Below are 21,736 nucleotides of genomic sequence, written 5' to 3' on the forward strand. Positions count from 1 at the left end.
AGAAGTTTACAGAACTGCGTCTCAAAGTTCAATTCCTTTTATATCCTAAATCAAACGTAGATGTAGACTATTTCTAAATTAGCCTAATATTAGAATGAATGTTTAAATTCTTCCTATTTTCTTCAAAGGATACAACAAACACAGACCTTTTTCAACAATAACCGCTGTAGTTAGACCTGCACTGTAGCATATTGCTTTTGCCTGATACTATGGCTTTAGGTGTTACCAATAGAATTTTACTTTTTAATAAACAAAGTTTTTTTTTAATAAAAAAATAACAGACCGAGATGAAGCCTTCTTCAAGGCGAGAGCTTTTACTTTGCCCAAAATCTTTCAGCGTGAGATAATCCCATTTTATTTTCTAATTACATGAGGATTTTGATTGAATATAAGTTTCGTAATGTTTAAGCTGTTACAAATGTACTGATATATGTGGATGCACGTGGCATTTCGGCAACTTTGAGAAAAACGACTTTTAGTGTTGCGTGTTGCTCACACTCATACCTGCCCTCTCATTAGCTAGAATGGTCCCCACCTGTTCCTGTCTTCAATCATTGAGCACATGCATTGCCATTGTGGTCACTCGGCTCTCTTGTCAATATAATAAATTATCTTTGCTTCAGTGTATGAGTGGTTTAGTCATTTATATATATATATATATATATTTATTTATTAATTATTATGAGCACAACAATACAAACAAATATACAAAGAAGAGTACATAAACCTAACAGACAGGGGTATTACATATCAAGATTCCTTTTCAATTAGTTAAACACTTTTTATTTAATGTTTTTACTTCACCTTTATTTAACCAGGTAGGCCAGTTGAGAACAAGTTCTCATTTACAATTGTGACCTGGCCAAGATAAAGCAAAGCAGTGCGACACAAACAATAACACAGAGTTACACATGGAATAAACAAACATACAGTCAATAACGCAATAGAATATATATATATATATATATATATATAGTGTGTGTGCAAATGAGGTAAGATTAGGGAGGTAGGACAATACATTGGCCGTAATGGCGAAGTGATTACAATTTAGCAATAAAACACTGGAGTGATAGATGTGCAGAAGGAGAATGTGGAAGTAGAGATACTGGGGTGCAAAGGAGAAAAAAAATAAGTAACAATATGGGGATGAGGTAGTTGGATGGGCTACTTACAAATGGGCTATGTACAGGTTCAATGATCTGTGACCTGCTCTGACAGTTGGTGTTTAAAGATAGTGAGGGAGATATGAGTCTCTTATATTGCTTTTTTGTTTTTACATTTACTGATCTTTTCAAAATAATATTTAAATTCTATCTTAAATAATGTTAAGAAGGGTTTGTTATTTGCCCACTTCATTGTATGGATAAAGAATCTTCCATGAAAGATAAACAAATGAACAATGAAAGTTAAATCAGGGTCCATTTCATTTGGATCAAAATAAAAGGTAATATCAGAGTCTCTCAGATTAACATTAATAGTCTTCTCTTTAAGATCAAATCTTCTAACTCACTCCAAAATCTTCTGACATAAGAGCATAAGTATACAATCTGGAATAAGAAAGACATAAAACACAAAAACAAGTTTTTATTTTTTCTGATTTGACAACAACATTATTTGGATTAAACCATTATTGAATAATGATGGCCAACGATATGATTATCAAGAATTCATGAGAACACACAATGTTACATTCACTCCTGAGGAATGGGATCGTCATCAAATGATCCGCCAAGTTCCTGTTGAAATTCTAAAGGTGATTGGCTATGCTCTGTGAGGGTGGATTTCACTGACGCATTCGGGTTGGAACAATAAATAGAGCGAACAAGAATCCTTCCAGTTCACAAGTCTGAGAAGACGCATGAAGAAGTTCTTGCTTCAACAGTGATTGAACGGAACTCCTCTGCCTTCGTCCCGCATTATAGAAAATTCCGGATTGATAACATAACACTTACCTGAACTATAATAGCAAGATCGTCGAATAAACCATTGTTTTGTACCGTTCATTTAGATATTAAAGAAAATCTGCCAAGATGGAGTCTCAGATCCGCCAGAACTATCACCACGATTGCGAAGCTGCCATCAACCGGATGATCAATTTGGAGATGTTTGCCTCCTACACCTACACTTCAATGGTAAGGAGTCTACCAAGATGACCGTTTTGTTGATCTACCTGTTTTATTATTATGCCTGCGCCTAAATTCCACTTTTCACCTGACTTTCCTGTAGCCAATAACCTCAACTCCGTTAAATACACATTTGAGTTATACTTGGCTTGGCTATTAATTGCCTCCAGGTAGGTATAACATCCAAATGAAGCCGGGAATCTATCCTACCTTGGACAGAGCGCGTAACAACTCCTTGACAGGTTAATTGTCAGGTTACCAAGTAGACTACAGACTAGATTTATTCATGCCTATATCGTCAAGCTTAGTTACCACAACATGAACAGAATACCGAGTCATGTTTGGCTTTTTTCTTCTAACTACAATGTTCTATGTTTATCCACCCAGGCTTTCTATTTCTCCCGTGACGATGTGGCTCTGCCTGGCTTCGCGCATTTCTTCAAGGAGAACAGCGATGAGGAGCGGGAGCACGCGGAGAAGCTACTCTCCTTCCAGAACAAGCGAGGTGGACGCATTTTACTCCAGGACATCAAGGTAAGCCCTTGAGCATAGGAAACACATTTTAGATTGTAGACTGATAGAAAATGTTTTTACTCCATGGAGGAAAGTGTCTCCAGCGTTAAGTTGATCTAGCTAGAGAACCTGTAGTCCTGAACATACTGTCTCTAACCACTGAACTGAGTGTGAGAAGTGTAACTGTTCACTTTATCCTGACCTTAACGTCTGCTAGTATTCCCTAACCCTCCTGTGTTCACTCTGTCCTGTGTAGAAGCCAGAACGCGATGAGTGGGGCAATGGGCTGGAGGCCATGCAGTGTGCTCTGCAGCTGGAGAAGAATGTGAACCAGGCCCTGCTGGACCTGCACAAGATTGCCTCTGACAAGGTTGACCCCCATGTAAGTTATGGTAACCATGTATGTATCACATAGAATACAGGTACTGTCCCAGGAGATGATAACTAATGACACAGGATTGTGTGACCTGCTGCTTTGCAAGTACACGATAGTCCAGATGCATACTATGCACACAATGCAGCTAATGCATAAGGGGTGGCAGGTTGCCTAGCGGTTAGAGCGTTGCTCCAGTAACCAAAAGGTTGCTGGATCGAATCCTCTAGCTGACAAGCTAAAAATCTGTTCTGCCCCTGAACAAGTTAGTTAACCCACGTTAGGATGTTCTTGTACATTTTTAACTGACTTGCTTATAGTTATATCTGCACTTATGCCATTACCACCAGGCTCTTGTGTGTTACTGTATCTACAATGGTCTGTAGTCATTCTCTTGTCTGACCTGTGTTTTCCCTCTTTAGCTGTGTGACTTTCTGGAGACCCATTACCTGAATGAGCAGGTGGAGGCCATTAAGAAGCTGGGAGACCACATCACCAACCTCACCAAGATGGATGCTGTCAAAAACAAGATGGCAGAGTACCTGTTTGACAAGCACACCCTGGGAGGCCAGAGCTAAACCACTTCCATCCCCAGGCTACGGCCTACAGCCTCAGACCAGGACTCCTGGCTTCTCTGATAGATCCTACTGGCTTTACATTTATAGGGAGGGGAGTGTTGAACTGGTGCAGTGCAACACAGCTATAACATTGAGGTGTTTCTGTTGACAACACTATTGTATTTTGGAGGCAAGGCATCTTGAAAACAATTAAAAAGATCACAAATGTTTTTGTTTAAGATTTCTAAGTGTTGACCTGTAGTGATGATTCAGTCTATTCAGGTTCTTTGCTCTGTCTTACTGAGCATCTTCATACCAGTGATAAATACTGACAATTGTAGACCTACTAGTGGCTGAGGGTCATAACAATAGGAGAAGTTTAATAAAGGATGTTACGTCTGACCACAAAGGGTGTCCTTTACCGCATCTTGTAGTAGTGCCATGTCAATGAAGGACCCAACTGTCAACTCTAGGTCCATAGGAGTGAAATGGGTAACTACAGTTGCTGTAGATCTTCACTCTGCATATCCCAAGTTTATAAAATGGCCAACAGGTCAATCAAACCCTTGCGTCCTGCTGGGTAAATCCGTTAGCCAGCTGTTATGGTGTATTTCTCTAATGATAACGTACGGCTCTTACTGACACACGCAATCTTCACTCATTTAGTTAATTTCAGTTGGCAATGCACACTAGTTCCCCTACAGCAAACTCTGAACTGAATACTCAATAGTAAATCTACAAGCCTCTCATTCATCATACGGGGCTTATTGGAGCTGTCACATGGTTGCAAAGATACTGATAATTTACCAAGATTACTGAAGTCTACCATTTTGGTAAATAACAGGCAAGCTTAACTTTAATACTTTAAACTGAAAAAATATTGCAATAATTGTTGGTGTCCAAATAGTAACTGTTTCTGGTGGGTAGACCATTTGGTTAAAGGGGAAAATGGCCTAATGAGAACTGTCAAATCAACAATGGTATTTTTGAAAACTGCAACTATTCTCTTTTCACAACTGCCACCAACATTTACAACAAAAGTATTGACATGGTAAAATAATTGAGTACATTTAAATAAAATATGTTGGTGTTCACTGAGTTGGTTTATATTTAGGGTAATGTTTTGCAGCTAAGTCTATTTCAAAATCTCTTTTACCTGTGCTAAGGCAACACAGAGGGCCAGAGATTTGTGATAACCTGACACTCCCAAAAAAGCCACTAGATGGCATCTGATTAAATAGCATATTCCTTAATTGACCAACATTGGTATTAGTTATGGATCCCATGTAGCTGTTAAGGCAGCATTTACTCTAAATGGGGTCCAGCAAAATAAAGGCAGTTCGATACATTACAAAACAGATTTCAGTCCTCTACCACACAAAATCCATTGTGTGTCTATATTGCATATGTTATAGTGTCTGTGCCGATGTGTCTCTTCTCAGTCCCTGCTGTCCCATAAGTTGTATTTTTATCTATTTTTAAAGTCTTATTTTACTGCTTTACTGCTTACTGCTTGATGTGGAATAGTAGACATGTCATGGCTCTATGTGGTACTGTGCACCTCCCATAGCCTGTTCTGGATGTGGGGACTGTGAAGAGACCTGGTGGCATGTCTTGTGGGGTATGCATTGGTGTCTGAGTTGTGTGCTAGTAGTTTAAACTGACAGCTCGGTGCATTCATGTCAATACTTCTCACAGATACAAGTAGTGATGAAGTAAATCTCTCTACTTTGAGCCATGAGAGATTGACATGCATAATATTGTTAGCTCTCTGTGTACATTTCTGGGCCAATTGTAATGTTCCTAAGTCCTGGACAGTAGTACAGGTGCGACAGAACAAGGGCCTGTAGAACCTACCTTGTTGATAGTGTTAAGGCAGAGCAGTGCTTTATTATGGACAGACCTATCCCCATCTTAGCTACCGTTGTATCAATATGTTTTGTCCATGACAAAAGTTTACTCTCAACTTGTTACATTTCCACATTATTCATTACAAGATTTAGTTGAGGTTTAGGGTTTAGTGTTTTAGTTCAACATACATAGACACACATAGACACACAGGCTTGCCAGTGGCAAGTCATTAGTAAAGATTGAAAAAGTAAGGGACCTAGACAGCTGCTCTGGGAAATGCCTGACTCTACCTAGATTATGTTGGGGGCTTCCATTAAAGAACACCCTCTGTGTTCTGTTAGACATGTAACTCCAGATCCACAATATAGCAGGGGACGCGAAGCCATAACACATACACTTTTTCCAGCAGCAGATTATGATCAATATTGTGAAAAGCTAAAGTGTTTTATTTCATGTTTCTGTATTTTTAAATCTTTATTTAACTAGGCAAGTCAGTTAAGAACAAATTCTTATTGACAATGATGGACTACCCCGGACGACGATGTGCCAATTGTGCACCGGCCTATGGGACTCCCAATCACGGCTGGATGTAATACAGCCTGGACTTGAATCAGGGACTGTAGTGACACCTCTTGTACTGAGATGCAGTGCCTTAGACTGCTGCGCCACTCGGGAGCCCTAACAAAACATCTCCCACAATCTTTTAATGATCAATTTCTCCCAGCCAATCATCAGTAATTTGTGTAAGTGCGTACATGTTGAATGCCCTTCCCTGTAAGCGTACTGAAAATCTGTTGTTAATTAATTTACTGTGAAATAGCATTGTATCTGGTCAATCACAATTTTTTTCAAAAGTTTACTAAGGGTTGGTAACAGCCTGATTGGTCAGCTGTTTGAGCCAGTAAAGGGTGCTTTGCTATTCTTGGGTAATGGAATGACTTTTGCTTCCCTTCAGGGCTGAGGGTGCACACTTTCTGTAGGCTTATGTTGAAGAGAGGGCAAATAGGAGTTGCAATATCGTCCGTCCGCTGTCAGCCTCAGTCATTTTCCATCCAAGTTGTCAGACCCAGGTGGCTTGTCATTGATGACAGACCTTTTTTTCACCTCTTCCACACTCACTTTATGGAATTCAAAATAACAATGCATGTCTTTTATAATTTGCTCAGTTATGCACAGATGTGTAAGTTCAGAATTAGTTGTTGGCATGTCATACCCAAGTTTTCCAATCTTGCCAATGAAAAAAGCATCAATGTAATTGGCAATATCAGTGGGTTTTGTGGTGAATGAGCCATCTGATTCAATGAATGATGGAGCCCGAGTTTGTCTTTTTGTCCAACATTTCATTTAAGGTACTTCAAAGCTTTTTTACTATCATTTTTCCTATAATTTATCTTTGTTTCATAGTACATTTTCTCCTTCTCCTTTTTGTTCACTTTAGTCACATGATTTCTGAATTTATTGTACAGTATGTTTGCCAGTCAGCTATGCAGCCAGGCTTATTTGCCATTCCCTTTGCCTCATCATTCTCAACCATACCATTTTCCAATTCCTCATCAATCCATGGGGATTTAACATTTTTTTTTGCAGTCATATTCTTAATGGCTGCATGCTTATTAATAACTGGAATTGTAAAAGCATGCTTTAAGCCATGTACATTTGTTGATTGCTAGGCATACAAATACCATTATTTCTTGGTGTACAGTATTTGAAACAAGGTCTTGTTTGGCTTCAACCGGACTAGATTGTGAACAACTCTTGGCAGAATGCGTTGCTTTACTACCGTGAAGGTGATCAGCACAATATTGTTTGAACTGCAGTACCCCAAACGATTCGTTCTCGAGTTTGTTCAGCAGAGGCTGTTTATGTTTTGGTTCTACAAAGCTGTGACCATCATAACATTCAATAATCAATTAATTGCATTCAATATAGTTTTCTTCTCTATGCTGCCTGCAGAATGATCTATTTTGCCTATGCCCATATGACAGACAGTTGTTGGTCGGAGCACATCACCAAAGGATCGCATATTAATCGTGCTGGATAATTCATTGCGGCCAGCAGGTCAAACTAATATCTTAAATGAGTCACTCAGAAAAAAACAAATCATGAGTTCAGAAGTCTTGAGTCAGCAAAAAGTTGTTCAAAAATAATTATTTGTTCTTGAACTGCACCTCATTAGCCAGAGGTGATACCGCAGGTTCCAAGGTGGTGTGGCAAAATGTGTATGTGTCTTTTCTGGGGCCTAGAGTGTTTCCTGATCTCATGACCTGGTCAGGTATGGGTCCAGGGTCCTGTTCGTAGGCCATGACAAAATATTATTGTTTTAGATAGCTTCCCTTTTCATCTGTGCTATCACTATAGGACTGGGAGTTTTCTTGTCAGGTTATGTGGATTGGAAACACTCCTGACCTAAGGTGGATCAAACTCTTTCAAACTACCACAAACCTTGCTCTTACTCATTCTAAATCTGATACCAAAACAGCCAGAGACAACAACTTCAATGGAGAACATACTCTGTAGTTTAATGAACTACTATAGCAGGGATGAGCGTTATGCAAAGAAAATAAACAATGTCTTTAAGTATATATTTCCCTCTATGCACAATGTTAAGCAATGGACAGACAGGTTTACATTTTATGACATAAAACCTATTATTTGTTCATCTGATTACATACAGTGCTCTTCTAAAATGATTCTTTCTAGAAGATTTATGTAAGGCAGAGTTACAATTAAGACAGTAGACCTTGTAATAACTTTTTTTGAATGCTCAAGTCACTTTCTGCATTAGCCATCCATGTGTTATGGCTGAACAAATGTGTTTTTTAAGTTTTTTTATTTTAAAGACAGTGAAATTTGCACCACAAACATTTCTAAATAACCACCAGAATTGGAAATAAAATAATATGCCAACAAACATTACTGGACTAACAAACTGGCTAACAAACCTGTTCAGGAACTTCAGTATCCCTTGGCTTTGGGTAGCAGCATGAGATCGTTTCATCTTTATCCTGTGCCAAACACATTTATTCAGTGAGTCTATTGATAAAAGTCACCTTGTCCGAGAGAGATTTACATGTTTATCAAAACCTCACGCCAAGATAAGCCTACACGAAACACAGCCCTTATTTGAAGTGTCTCTAAAATCCTCTATGGGAAAGATTGGTGGGAAAATGATTGGAACCATCACCCTGTTTGACGGCTAGGTTTTATGACACCTCTACTATTAACACATAGAAAGAGTCAGTGAAGCTAGTTGTCTCGCTTCCGGTTCCGCTGACATGCATTGAAACATGGCTTTATTTTGCAAAATATCTATGAACTAACAGACTTGTCTTCAAATAATTTTCAACATCACATGTAGTAACCAAAAAAGTGTTAAACAAATCAAAATATATTTGAGATTTGAGATTCTTCAAAGTACCATGCATTGCCTTGATGACAACTTTGCACACTCTTGGCATTCTCTCAACCAGCTTCACCTGGAAGACCAACCACCTTCACCCCCCCCCCCATTGTGCCTAAGCCCCACGACCATGCATCAGAACTACCTGGCCTGAAGACTCCCCAGTCCACCTGGTCCACCTGCTGCTGCTCCAGTTTCTGTTGTTCTGCCTGCAGCTATGGAACCCTGACCTGTTCATCAGACATGCTACCTTATCCCGGGACCTGCTGTTTCATTTCTCCTCTGTCTCCATCGACCTCTCAACCTTTGAATGCTCAGCTATGAAAAGCCAACTGACATTTACTCCTGAAGTGCTGACCTGTTGCATCCTCTATAACCACTGTGATTATTATTTGACCCTGCTGGTCACCTATGAACGTCGGAACATCTCGAAGAACGATCTGGCCTTAATGGTCATATACAGTGCATTCAGAAAGTATTCAGACCCATTGACTTTTTCCACATTTTGTGATGTTAAAGCCTTGTTCTAAAACTGATTTATATATTTTCCCCCCTCATCAGTCTACACACAATACCCCATAATGACACAGCAAAAACAGGCTTTCAGACATTTTTAAAATCTCTATTATGAAAAAAAATCTGGAAATGTCACATTTACATAACTATTCAGACCCTTTACTCAGAACTTTGTTGAAGAGCCTTTGGCAGGGATTACAGCCTCGAGGGGCCTTGGGTACAAGTTTTACACAGCTGTATTTGTCCCTTTCTTCTCTGCAGATCCTCTCAAGCTTTGTCAGGTTGGATGGGGAGCTACACAGCTATTTCCAGGTCACTCCAGAGATATTCGATCAGGTTCATGTACAGGCTCTGGCTGGGTCACTCAAGGACGTTCAGAGACTTGTCCCGAAGCTACTCCTGCGTTGTCTTGGCTGTGTGCTTAGGGTCATTGTCCTTTTGGAAGGTGAATCTTTGCCCCAGTCTGAGGTCCTGAATGCTCTGGAGCGGGTTTTCATCAAGGATCTCTCTGTACTTTTCTCCATTCATCTTTCCCTCGATCCTTACTAGTCTCCAAGTCCTTGCCACTGAAAAACATCCCCACAGCATGATGCTGCCATCACCATGATTCACCGTAGGGATGTTGCCAGGTTTGCTCCAGACGTGACACTTGTCATTCAGGAATTCAGTACATTTGAATGACACTAAGTGGCAGTGTTTTACAACTAATGCCAGTTTGCCTGAGGCTGATGCCGTGCAGGTGTTTGTTCACATGCAAAAACACACACTCTCATTCAAATCAACACAAACAAGAACAGACACATACATGTAATAGTGCCAGACATGCACACAAACATATACAGTTGGCATTGCTGTTATGATTTTAGTTGTCCTTGATGTCCTTTCTTTTACATTTATTTATTATATTTTTTTGCATTGTTGTTTGCTGTTTTCTTCTGTCTTTTCCTTTTTTCTCTTTAGTTCATTCTCTCGGTTGTTGGTGCATTGGATTGGAATTAATAGTATTTTTTATTTTTTATTCCTGGGGGGGGGGGGGGGATGTTTGAGGGACAGCTATTGGGGAACTTTGGGGGGATTTTGGAGGGTTCGGGTTAACGTTTTTTGGCCTGTTGGTAAATCGGTCAACATGCCTTTGAGCAGGTCATTGATCCTGGATGCTTCTGTGTGTTGCTCTGAATGGGAATCTGTTGGATGACTGGTATGATATAGTTATTGAGCGGCTTCACTGCAAGTATATTGTATGTTTCGAATATTCAATAAATAATAAATACAAAATAAATACAAAAAGAGCAAAGAGTTCAGTCTTGGTTTCATCAGACTAGAGAATCTTATTTCTCATGGTCTGAGAGTCTTTACATGCCTTTTGGTAAAATCTAAGTGTGCTGTCATGTGCCTTTTACTGAGGAGTGTCTTCAATCTGGCCACTCTATCATAAATGCCTGATTGGTGGCGTGCTGGAGAGATGGTTGTACTTCTGGAAGATTCCCCCGTCTACACAGAGGAACTCTAGAGCTCTGTCAGAGTGATCGTCGGGTTCTTGGTCACCTCCTGAACCAAGGCCCATCTTCTCCAATTGCTCAGTTAGGGTTAGGGTTCCATTTTTGAATGATGGAGGCCACTGTGTTCTTGGGGACCTTCAATGCTGCAGACATTTTTTGGTACACTTCCCTAGATCTGTACCTCAACAAAATCCTGTCTCGGAGCTCGACGAACAATTCCCTGGACCTCATGGCTTGTTTTTTTGCTCTGACATGCACTGGCAACTGTGGGACCTTATATAGACAGGTGTGTGTGCCTTTCCAAATCACGTCCAATCTATTGAATGTACCACAGGTGGACTCCAATCAAGTTGTAGAAATATCTCAAGGATGATCAATGGAAACAGGATGCACCTGAACTCAATTTCGAGTCTCATAGCAAAGGCTCTTTAGACGTAAATAAGGTATTTCTGGTTTTTGCAAAAATGTCTGAAAACCTGTTTTCACTTTGTCATTAGGTCGTATTGGGTGTAGATTTATGAGACTAAAAATGTGTTGTATCTATTTTAGAATAAGGTTGCAACAAATTGTGGAAAAACTCAAGGGGCCTGAATTTTTTCCGAATGCACTAAATGGAGGGATTCAAACTGACATCCCGAATCCTACAAATACCACCTTGTGCGCAGTCATTTCACAACATTTCTTAATGCAATAAGGGGAGAAACACACTTTGAAAGCAGCTTTGATGGCCACTGTTAAGAGGAAGATCCCAGCTTCCCAATAATCTTACATTTATTTTTGCTCTTAAAAATAAGTAAACTGCACCATTTTAAAACGTGGGTTTTTAGAAACAGCTTGGTTTATGTGTTACAGGGGGTATATGTATACAGCAATGCATCGCTTAGCCATGCTAGTATCGCCCAGAATGGCTTGCCAAGTGTTTGTTAGCAAGCTGAGAGTAGGTTAGGTTTCAACAGCCATTCGAGTAGGGGTTGGAAACTATAGAGAGCTTCTATTGGTCAATCGCACCCTGATATTGCAAAGTATTAGCATAAACTTAATGGTTTCGTTCTGTAAGATGGAACAGTGGGCAGCATTGAATTCAATGGACACGGCACTGTTCTGAACAACCAATTGAAAAATGGTAATCGCCTTCAGAGGGCTACATGTATTTTATTTGATTTATTTGTATTTTTTGTTTAACCTTCATTTAACTAGTCAAGCTAGTTAAGAACAAATTCTTATTTACAATGACGGTCTACCAAAAGGCAAAAGGTCTCTGGCAGGGACGGGGGCTAAATGAATTACAAATATTTGACAAAACACACATCACAAGAAACACAACACTACATAAAGAGACAACATAATTATGTTGTAACAGATAGGCTTACATTATTCAGTGTTTATACATCCTTGGCTGAGTACCAGAGGAAAGTTAGGGACAGTCAAGTCAGCAATAGCCCATGTTGCTAACAACAAGATAATGTTTTGAGTTCATGATCTAGCTAATGATTAGCACACTGGGGTAAATGTAGATGGGTAACCCCATGCAACAGGTTATCATGCTTATTGCTAAATAACACACCTGCCTGATAATATGGACTGATATGGTATTGGGCTCATTTCTAGAAGGGAAAATTATATTTTAGATGGTGTCAGGATACTTATATTTTCATTCATTTTGTAGTAATAAAATTAGTCTGAAAAGTCCAAAGAAATTTGCCTCTCTGTTTCCAGGTAGACCAACACAATACTTTTATTTATGATATAATCTTCAGCCTATTAGGACTGGACATGAATTCCTATACAACGGATGGGTCCCATTATGTCTGGCGAAAACCAAACACTGCATTCCACAGTAAGACCATCATACCAACGGTCAAGCATGGTGGTGCTAGTGTGATGGATTGGGGATGCTTTGATGCCTCAGGATCTGGAAGTGCAAAAAAATAGGGAAAATCAGAATGGTGAAAAATACTGTTGTACGGCACTGTATATGTACACTGAGTGTATAAAACATTTAGAACAACTTCCTGATATTGAGTTGCAAACACCCCTTTTTCCCTCAGAACATCCTCAATTCGTTGGGAAAAGGACTCTACAAGGTGTCGAAACATTCTACAGGGATGCTGGACCATGTTGAATCCAATGCTTCCCGCAGTTGTGTTAAATTGGCTGGATGTCCCTATATGAGGTGGATCATTGTTGATACACACGGGAAACTATTGAGTGTGAAAACCCAAGGGGTTTGGTGGTGATTTTCTAAACTGTTAGTTAAACCAACAGTTTAAAGTAATATTGAAAACTATTGTTACTTGAGTTGTGATTGGGGCATATTGGCCAAATGATCAGGAAAGTTGTTGGTGTATTTCCCCTCCAACATTCATCAGAAACAACCATATTACAGCTATTTGTTTAAAATGCCTTAGTAAGTTACAGAGTATGTTACTGCTGTTCTCTCCTTCTTCCCTTTTTTCCTGGTCTCAACACGCTTTTGCCCTCATCACCGCTCAAGTCTGTTTCAATAGTCATGAGACCTAGTCTCCTTCCACCATTGTCACGGTGATAGCGGAAAAGAATGGCTTTCAGGCTAAAGATGGTGGATAAATGAAGGAAGTTCACTCAGGCCATTTACCACTGTCTGCTTAAGGGGGGGTTACTCCATAGACACCAATGCCATAGCGGTCTGCTTAGTCCCTGACTTCCATTTAAAACAGAACCATTGAGGGAGTGGAACATCTTGCTTCCTCTTCTGTCTCTGCTTGAGACTCCAGAATGCTGAGTCACAATGACAAGGCAGAAATACAGCCAGGGCAGAGCCTGAGTCAGTCCATACTGTAGTACAACCAAAGGGAGGTTATGACAGGAGAAAGAGTGGGAAGGAGGGAGAGAAATAGGAATAGAGGGGGAGGGGGAAAGAGTACAGCCTAAAAACGCTGTGTCACCCTTCAGAAGAATTCTGTAACGGTTAATCATTTATAGTATTACTATCACTTTTGTTTATAACTTTAACTTAAGAACATTCTTAGTTTGCACAATAAAATTGTAATGCTAAGAGATGGAAAAAAATGTACAGGGTGGGTACCTGAACGAAAATAGGGGAGGGTCATGTAATTTGTAATTGATGAAATTTGAATATTTCTCAGTGTTTTAGAATCCGTTGCTTATTAGGCTATATATCGATGCCCGATTACACCTGATTCTCTGCTGGGCGTGAAATATGACGTGTGCCTAAAGGTTATTTAGCGTGGTCTCAATCAAATGATTCATAGACTATAGGCTATAGGCTACAAAGTGCATCCTCAGAGAAGCACAGAGAAAAGTTATATTTCTAAGATAGCTGCTGGGATAGCATAAATAAAACTAGACTGCATTACACACTGCAATGGATATTCCAACCCTGAGGCCTGCTCTGCCCTTGCTGATCAAAACCCGGGTTTTTTGCTGCCTAACCAATGCTGTGCTGTATAGTCTTACAGTGGCAGTTCAGGAGGAGAGTCAAAGAATTCCTCAGAATTTTTGGGGGGATTAAGGCCTTGTCCCAAAAAATGCAACATCTTGCACGTAGACTAGGCTATAGCCTATGTTCTGTTCAGTTTGAGAAGGAGAGCATTTGAGGACCGGAGTTTAACTTTGATAGCTTGCTACTACTATAATTGATTTGAAGAAAAACAATATGTTTCTTGCCCATGATGTATTTATCCAAGTTATTGACATCACAATAAGCCAGATTTTAGTTACTTACATTGTGGGGCTGAAACTTGAAGCAGCAGTCACGGCACAATCAATTGGAAATGGACAGGTGATAGTGCAGAACATTGGCAAATTGGAATATGAATAATTCATTTAAACCGTCTTCATTTAATTAGACTTTACTAACAACAAGAGGGCTTTGTGTTGGAGCCTATTTCTTCCTTTCTGATTAAGAAATAAGAGGTAGCTCTACCTGTTTGAGAGACAGAATTAGGCTATAGGCTGCTATATCCATAGATTTGTCGTTCAATTCCTCCACCCACCATGCACTCTTTAAATATCCTCCCTCCATGTCAGTGAAGGGCTGTTAAGTTAAAACCAGTACTGGAATTGAGGGGGTATGAGAGGGTATGCCATAGGCTAACCTTTTATTGAAGAAAATGTCAAAAAGCACAGGCCTACCCATTGTTATCTTAAGATTTAGAATCAAATAAAACAGATCCAGTTACATACAGTGATGTATAACAGCACTTCGGTCCGTTGTGATTTATGCTAAAAACATGCAGAAAATACCCTGGAAAGACATGACTGCATAGGGGAATATCATTGTTTATTTTCTTTGACATTCAGAGTCTGAGCTACAATCTTCTATAGTGGAGAAGGCAAAAAATGTCATTTGCTTGGGAAGGAATCTAATTCTGTGCCTTTAGATTGATTAAGCTATTTACTTTCTGTACAAAATATGTTTAAACCCAAACAGCTTTTTGGGAAACCCTTGTGACCTTCTGTTGTTAAAGAAGAGTAGCCATCTGTTGAATCTTACATTTTTCTGTGTCGGTAGACCTACTGTCTGGGGTGGAAAGGTAGACCTACTGTCTGGGGTGGAAAGGTAGGCCTAACATTTGAAAGTGCCATGCTCAGATTCCTAACAGGGACAGTTTCATTGCAAACAAGACACACTGATTTGGCATTGGAGAAATATGATACGATCAGTGGCGATTTCAGCATGTAAATCTTGGTGGGGAAAAAATGTATATGCATGCCAGCAAAGCAACTACACCACACAACACAACACTAAACAATACATGTATTGCACTTTAACGGTGCCCAAACTGTTAGGGCCTACATAAAGCTGTTCCAATGGCAGTCCCAACACCTTACTACTGCTACACCTGGCAGCAATACAGTTCATTCAGCCTCAATTACTGCCTTGAAAAAAACACATATTTGATATGGCTGATTTGCCAAATCAGTTGTTTCTACTGACAATTGAAAAGTACAAATTATGGCATAAGGGTACGATGAGCAGACAAGAGGCAATCCGTAATTTCGATTAAGACATTAATGTGAGAGGTATGACGAACGTAGTCAATATAACTATTTGTTCAGCACTTTTGAAATGTACAGCGACAGAATTTAGATCATGGGCCATTCTTACAGTATTCTCCCTGTGCACCAAGTCAGAACCATAGGATAAATAAAGGGGACATATAGGGGACATATAAGCAGACAATGAAAGCTCTGACAATATTTGATGATGACATGTCTCTAAAACAGGCTGTAGGCTACATGTTCACCACCAAGTCAGAACAGTAGGCTAAGTTATGAGGGGGAAAAGGACCCAACTATTAGCAGAACGGACATGGGCTACTAACAGCTTACTACACAACATACACTTGGTATTAACTTCTTAGCTACAGTATGTATATCTTCCTGGCATATTACATAGTACATATTACAAACATATTACATACATAATTTATGCCTTTCTGGACTCACCTGTTTGTGATGTGCTCACATGAACGGGAAGGTGGAGCAGCGGTCCTTCGTGGGAAAAATTTGTCAGCAAATTCTGGCATTCTCTGGATTGATGGTGCTTTCAACATAATTGAGAAATCTACAAAAAAAAGGTTGAATCATGAAGTCAGTGATCTTCAGGTTGAAATCAAGATATGGGTGGCCTGTGAAGCACAATCCAGCTACGCTTGGAAGATGCAAGTCTACACAGGGAAGCCGACCGGTGGGGGCCCAGAGAAGAACCAGGGGATGGGGGTTGTGCTTGATGTGACAGATGAACAAAGGTGGCACAATGTCACGTGTGACAATTTCCTCACCTCTTATGAACTCAGGCAGCAGCTCATGAAGAGGAAGATCACTGTTGTTGGCACAATTAGAAAGAACAAGCCTGAGCTACACCTGCTCTCCTTGCAATAAAGGGGGAGATAGGCCTTCTCTTCAAAGGTTGCCTAAACCTCCACTACCACTATAAGATTGTGGTCCTCCTGAGCACACTGCAAAAAATGGCTGAGATCAGTGATTGTGAGAACAGGAAGCCAGCCATCATCCTGGACCTCAATCACAACAAAGGAGGCGTGGACAACCTGGGCAAGGTGATTGGAACTTACAGCTGCAAGAGGATGACTGCCTGCTGCCCCCTGGTCATTTTCCATAACATCATTGATGTGTCCTCATACATTGCCTTCGTAATATGGAACAAGATCAACCCTACCTGGATGCCTGATAAGCAGAACAAGAGGAGGGTGTTCCTTGAGCACCTGGGAAAGGCACCTGTAACCCACACAATCAAAGAAGGGAGTGGCTCCCCCGCACAGCAGTCTCTGCAGAGCTTGTGACAGCTGTTCAGGGGGCTGAATCTTGTACTGATCCACCTGAGGCTGCAGTTGGGCCAGGCAAGAGGAGGAGATGCCAATTCTGCCCGCCAAAGAAGGACTGTAGAACAAATTGTATGTGCTGATTAAATTCAGTATTTCTGCTGTGTGAAGAGGGAATACCCAGATATTCACAACGTTTGTGACACATGACAGGTTGTTCCTTTGGCAGTGATTACAGCCTCAAGTCTTCTTGGGAGTGACGCTACAAGCTTTTGCACAGCTGTATTTGGGGTGTTTCTCGAAATCTTCTCTGCAGATCCTCTCAAGCTCTGTCAGGTTGGATGGGGAACGTCACTGCACAGCTATTTTCAGGTCTCCAGAGATGTTAGATCGGGTTCGGGTCTGGGCTCTGGCTTGGCCACTCAAGGACATTCAGATACTTGTCCCGAAGCCACTAATGCGTTGTCTTGGCTGTGTGCTTAGGGTCATTGTCCTGTTGGAAGGTGAACCTTCGCCCTAGTCTGAGGACCTGAGTGCTCTGGAGCAGGTTTTCATCAAGGATCTCTCTGTACTTTGCTCTGTTAAGCTTTCCCTCGATTCTGACTAGTGTCCCAGTCCCTGCCGCTGAAAAACATCCTCACAGCATAATGTTGCCACCATCATCATGATTCACCGTAGGGATTGTGCCAGCTTTCCTCCAGACATGACACTTGGCATTCAGGCCAAAGAGTTCAATCTTGGTTTCATCACACCAGAGAATCTTATTTGTCATGGTATAAGTGTCACGCCCTGATCTGATTCACCTGTCCTTGTGATTGTCTCCACCCCCTCCAGGTGTCAATTATTTTCCCCGGTGTATTTATCCCTGTGTTTCCCGTCTCTCTGTGTCAGTTCGCCTCGTCAAGTCAACCAGTGTGTTTAACTGTCAGGAGAATTTTCAATCCAAAATGATAATAACTAACAATCAATAAGCTTTGCCCAATCCCCGAGATTTGTAAGACCCTGGGTTTAATAATAATTAGGCAAAGACTCAGCTAATGCAAAAGGTCTGTACAGTTTATCCAGAGAATGTTCTGAAATCAAAATGCAAACAGTCTTTATAACACACACACAAACAAGTTCAAATCTTAAACTACGCCTTGCTCAGACAGTCAGTGTTTTTCCACTATACAGACACATTGTTTATTTAATCTGCAACATGTTTCATAATTTTCTGCAAGCCTAACAGTTTCTCCCCTCCACGGGTGGAGACAGAATGTCCTGTAAGGAACACAGTAGTACAACTTGTCTGTTGATAGCTTCTCTTATCATGTGCTTCCCACTTGCACCCTGCTTACATACTAAAAAAGAGCAAAAGGTCCTTGTTCTAATTCAGACTAAAATTACACCCATCATCAGATTATAGTTTTATGATTCTAATAAATTTCATACAATTATATGGTTTCAGGGTGGACTATTTTAATCATTACCTTTAAGCATATAATTCCCTTATCATTAACCCGTGTCCCTGCTTTTTCTTAGCTCTGTTTTGCTTGTCCTCACGGTTTTGACCCTTGCCTGCCCAGACTGTGCACCCGCCTGCCCTGACCATACTGCCTGCCCTGACCTCGAGCCTGCCTGCCACTCTGTACCTCCTGGACTCTGACCTTGTTATGATCTTTTTGCCTGTCCATGACCAATATCTTGCCTGCCCCTTGGATACTAATAAATATCAGAGACTCGAAAAATCTGCCTCCCGTGTCTGCATCTAGGTCTCGCCCTGTGCCCTTAAACTGAGAGTCCTTTAGGTGCCTTTTGGCAAACTCCAAGGTTTAAACTAAAAATAAAAATAAAACTCAAAGGCTGTCAAGTGCCTTTTACTAAGAAGTTGCTTCCGTCTGGCCACTCTACCATAAAGGCTTGATTGATGGAGTGCTGCAGAGATGGTTGTCCTTCTGGAAGGTCCATCTATACAGAGGAATTAACCGCCTTAAAATAGATTTTTTTTGTTGTTGTCAATATTCTGAACAAATATTGTAATCACTGTTCTGCAACATATGCTTCAACAATTAATGCATTTGCTGTGCTAGACCTAAGGGATAATGTTAGCTTTATAATTGTTATTTCATGTTCAAAATCTAGAAAACCATGCCAGATTGTTAGCTAAATTAGCCCTGGAGCATTTAATATGGCAATAAAACAAAACTATTTTTTGGGGAGATGTGTATTACACATTTATGAATAATCTAATGTTAGCATTAAATAATCAAGGCCTTTAAACACTTGTTGGACAATAATTGTACAAATTAAATGCCTTTTGTCTGATGTCTGATGAAATTGACCATATCCACTTAGTTGCATTTAATGAAAAAATAGGAGGTTGTTCCTTTACATGGTGTTTATAGCTGATACTTTGTTGTGTCAAAACATAATCTTCACATTTAGTTAAAATTAAGACAAATATTTGTAGAAAAAAGTTGATTGTCCCATCTTTTAAGAATCCCTGAGCTTTAAAACAGCAAAAATTATCTCTGCCCCATGGCAAAAAAACAAAGATTGTTGTTATCCAGCATTTCTGGACATTACAGGTAAGCCTAATCAAAACACTGCAATAGACTCTACAACTAACCTGGTATTGGCACTACTCTTTTTGTTCCCAATTCTGGAAACCAGTTATCCTAAACATGTCAATTTCCAGTTGCAAGTGGTTCTAGATATACCAGAGAAAATGCAGATAGATAGTAAATAAAAATGTTTTTCTGAGTTTTCTCTGGTGTTTGTGCATTTGCCTGTTGCCTTTTCTTTGTGCACTTGTCTGTTTCCTTTTCTTTGCAGGTTTTGCCTTACACAATCTAGTGTAGGAGTATTTAATTTACCCTACGAGGTCAGGGACATCTCCCTAAAAACTGGGAAATTTCCGGGGACAGCTCCAACCGGGGACAGGCCACCAAAAACGGGGACAGGCCACCAAAAACAGGGACGTCTGGTCACCCTACTTTAGTTGAGCTTACTAGCGCTTCGCCTGTCTACCGGAAGCTTTTGCTTTGCAACCTCTTGCTAGCTTGTGAGAATAACAAATTACTATCTAGACATCATACGATTTCGGATGTGTTGGTAAATTCAATCTGGAGTGCCAGAGTACGCTCTGGGCATTCGTAAATTCAGAGCTTTGTCAGATTGTCCGTTTGTAAATTCAAAGCGTTTCGCATTCGGAGCGTTCAGAGCCCACACTGGACGCTCTGGCCGAGGAGTAGGGTTGATCCGAGCGTTTTGACCTCACAACGGCAATTAAGCACCCAAGCTAACTGGCTATCTTTGGCTAGCTTGCTAGCTACTTCCAGACACAAATGAGAGAACCCCTCACTCTGACCATTTTACTCGCCCTAGCATAGCTGGTTATGCTGTTTTCATGTTATCCAGAGCATTGGTGACTGTAACTGTGTTGCTGGCAACAATTTAATTATGCTTTTTTTGCAGATGTTTACTGATACCGGTTATATTCAACAGGTGTTACGGTTGTAAAATGAATCAATTAATCTGTTCTTTGGAACACTCAGATGAGAGTGCTCTGAAATCGGAGTCGATAGCCAGAGTGAATTAACAATGTTCATTGAGAACACACAATGACTAGCTAAGCCTGATGTATTAATAGCCAACTAAATTTGTGTTTGGTAGCTAGCTAACATAACGGTACATACTGCTGCAATGATATGCTATGCGTTTCGTGAGGATAGCGTAGCAAAGATATTGTAACGTAACTTATTTGAAAATTCATTACATCGCTAAAATGTTGTCATAATTAGTTATAGCACTGAAATTGTATCCGCTCTCGTCTCACTTCAGCACCATATTTTCTGCCATTTTCTTAAAATGTTATGAGGCCACGCCTGTTTTCTGAAGATTTGCATTATGGGCCCTGAAATCACGGAAATAATGTCCACTGCTTGAAAAGTTCATATTTTGGCTAATCTGGCATACTAACTATATCCATACTATGACCAGTAAACATACTATATACTCCACTTACATCACATGTAGTATGGTTAGTGCGGTTAGTATGAGTATTCGAACACAGCTGGTTCGAATACAGCAAGGTTTTTCTTTTGACTGCATTCTGGAAAAGGTCAATAATTAAGCTTCATGTGTTATTGAAACATGTGCTCTTAGAGAATGAAACAGAAGTTTACAGACCTGTGTCTCAAAGTTCAATTCCTTATATAACCTAAATCAAATATAGACACAGACTATTTCTCAATTAGGCTAATATTAGAATGAATGTTCCAATTCTTCCAATTTTCTTCTAAGGATATAACAAACACACACATTTTTCAACAATAACCGCTGTTGTTAGACCTGCACTGTAGCATTGCTTTTGGCTGATACTACTGCTTTAGATGTGGATGCATGTGGCATTCCGGAAACTTTGAGAAAAATATGTTTAGTTGTGCGTGTTGTTCACACGCGTACCTGCCCTCTCGTTGGCTAGAATGGTCCCACCTGATCGTTGAGCACATGTATTTCCATTGATAGAGTGGTCACTCGGCTCTCTTGTCAATATAAAAAATAATATTTGCTTCTGGTCATGTGTATGAGTGGGCTCGTCTTTAAATGACCCGCCTAGTTCCTGTTGAAATTCTAAAT

General features: G+C 40.2%; 1 protein-coding gene and 1 long non-coding RNA gene across 2 annotated transcripts; one reads left to right on the forward strand and one right to left on the reverse strand.

Moving 5' to 3' along the window:
* Positions 1–1,798: 1,798 nt before the first annotated feature.
* Positions 1,799–3,975, forward strand: LOC116373384 (ferritin, middle subunit). Its single transcript, XM_031821925.1, has 4 exons — positions 1,799–2,132; positions 2,511–2,657; positions 2,893–3,018; positions 3,432–3,975. The coding sequence occupies exons 1-4, from the start codon at positions 2,031–2,033 to the stop codon at positions 3,585–3,587; spliced, it is 531 nt and encodes a 176-aa protein (XP_031677785.1). The 5' UTR covers positions 1,799–2,030; the 3' UTR covers positions 3,588–3,975.
* An 8,550-nt stretch (positions 3,976–12,525) lies between these two features.
* Positions 12,526–21,691, reverse strand: LOC116373392 (uncharacterized). The gene is made up of 3 exons (XR_004209556.1): positions 21,563–21,691; positions 16,284–16,401; positions 12,526–12,744 (listed from the first exon to the last, which is right to left on the reverse strand). It is a non-coding gene; the product is annotated as an uncharacterized LOC116373392 (long non-coding RNA).
* Positions 21,692–21,736: the final 45 nt, after the last annotated feature.

The sequence above is a fragment of the Oncorhynchus kisutch genome, unplaced genomic scaffold (assembly GCF_002021735.2).
Source record: "Oncorhynchus kisutch isolate 150728-3 unplaced genomic scaffold, Okis_V2 scaffold4033, whole genome shotgun sequence".
NCBI classification, from domain to species: domain Eukaryota; kingdom Metazoa; phylum Chordata; class Actinopteri; order Salmoniformes; family Salmonidae; genus Oncorhynchus; species Oncorhynchus kisutch.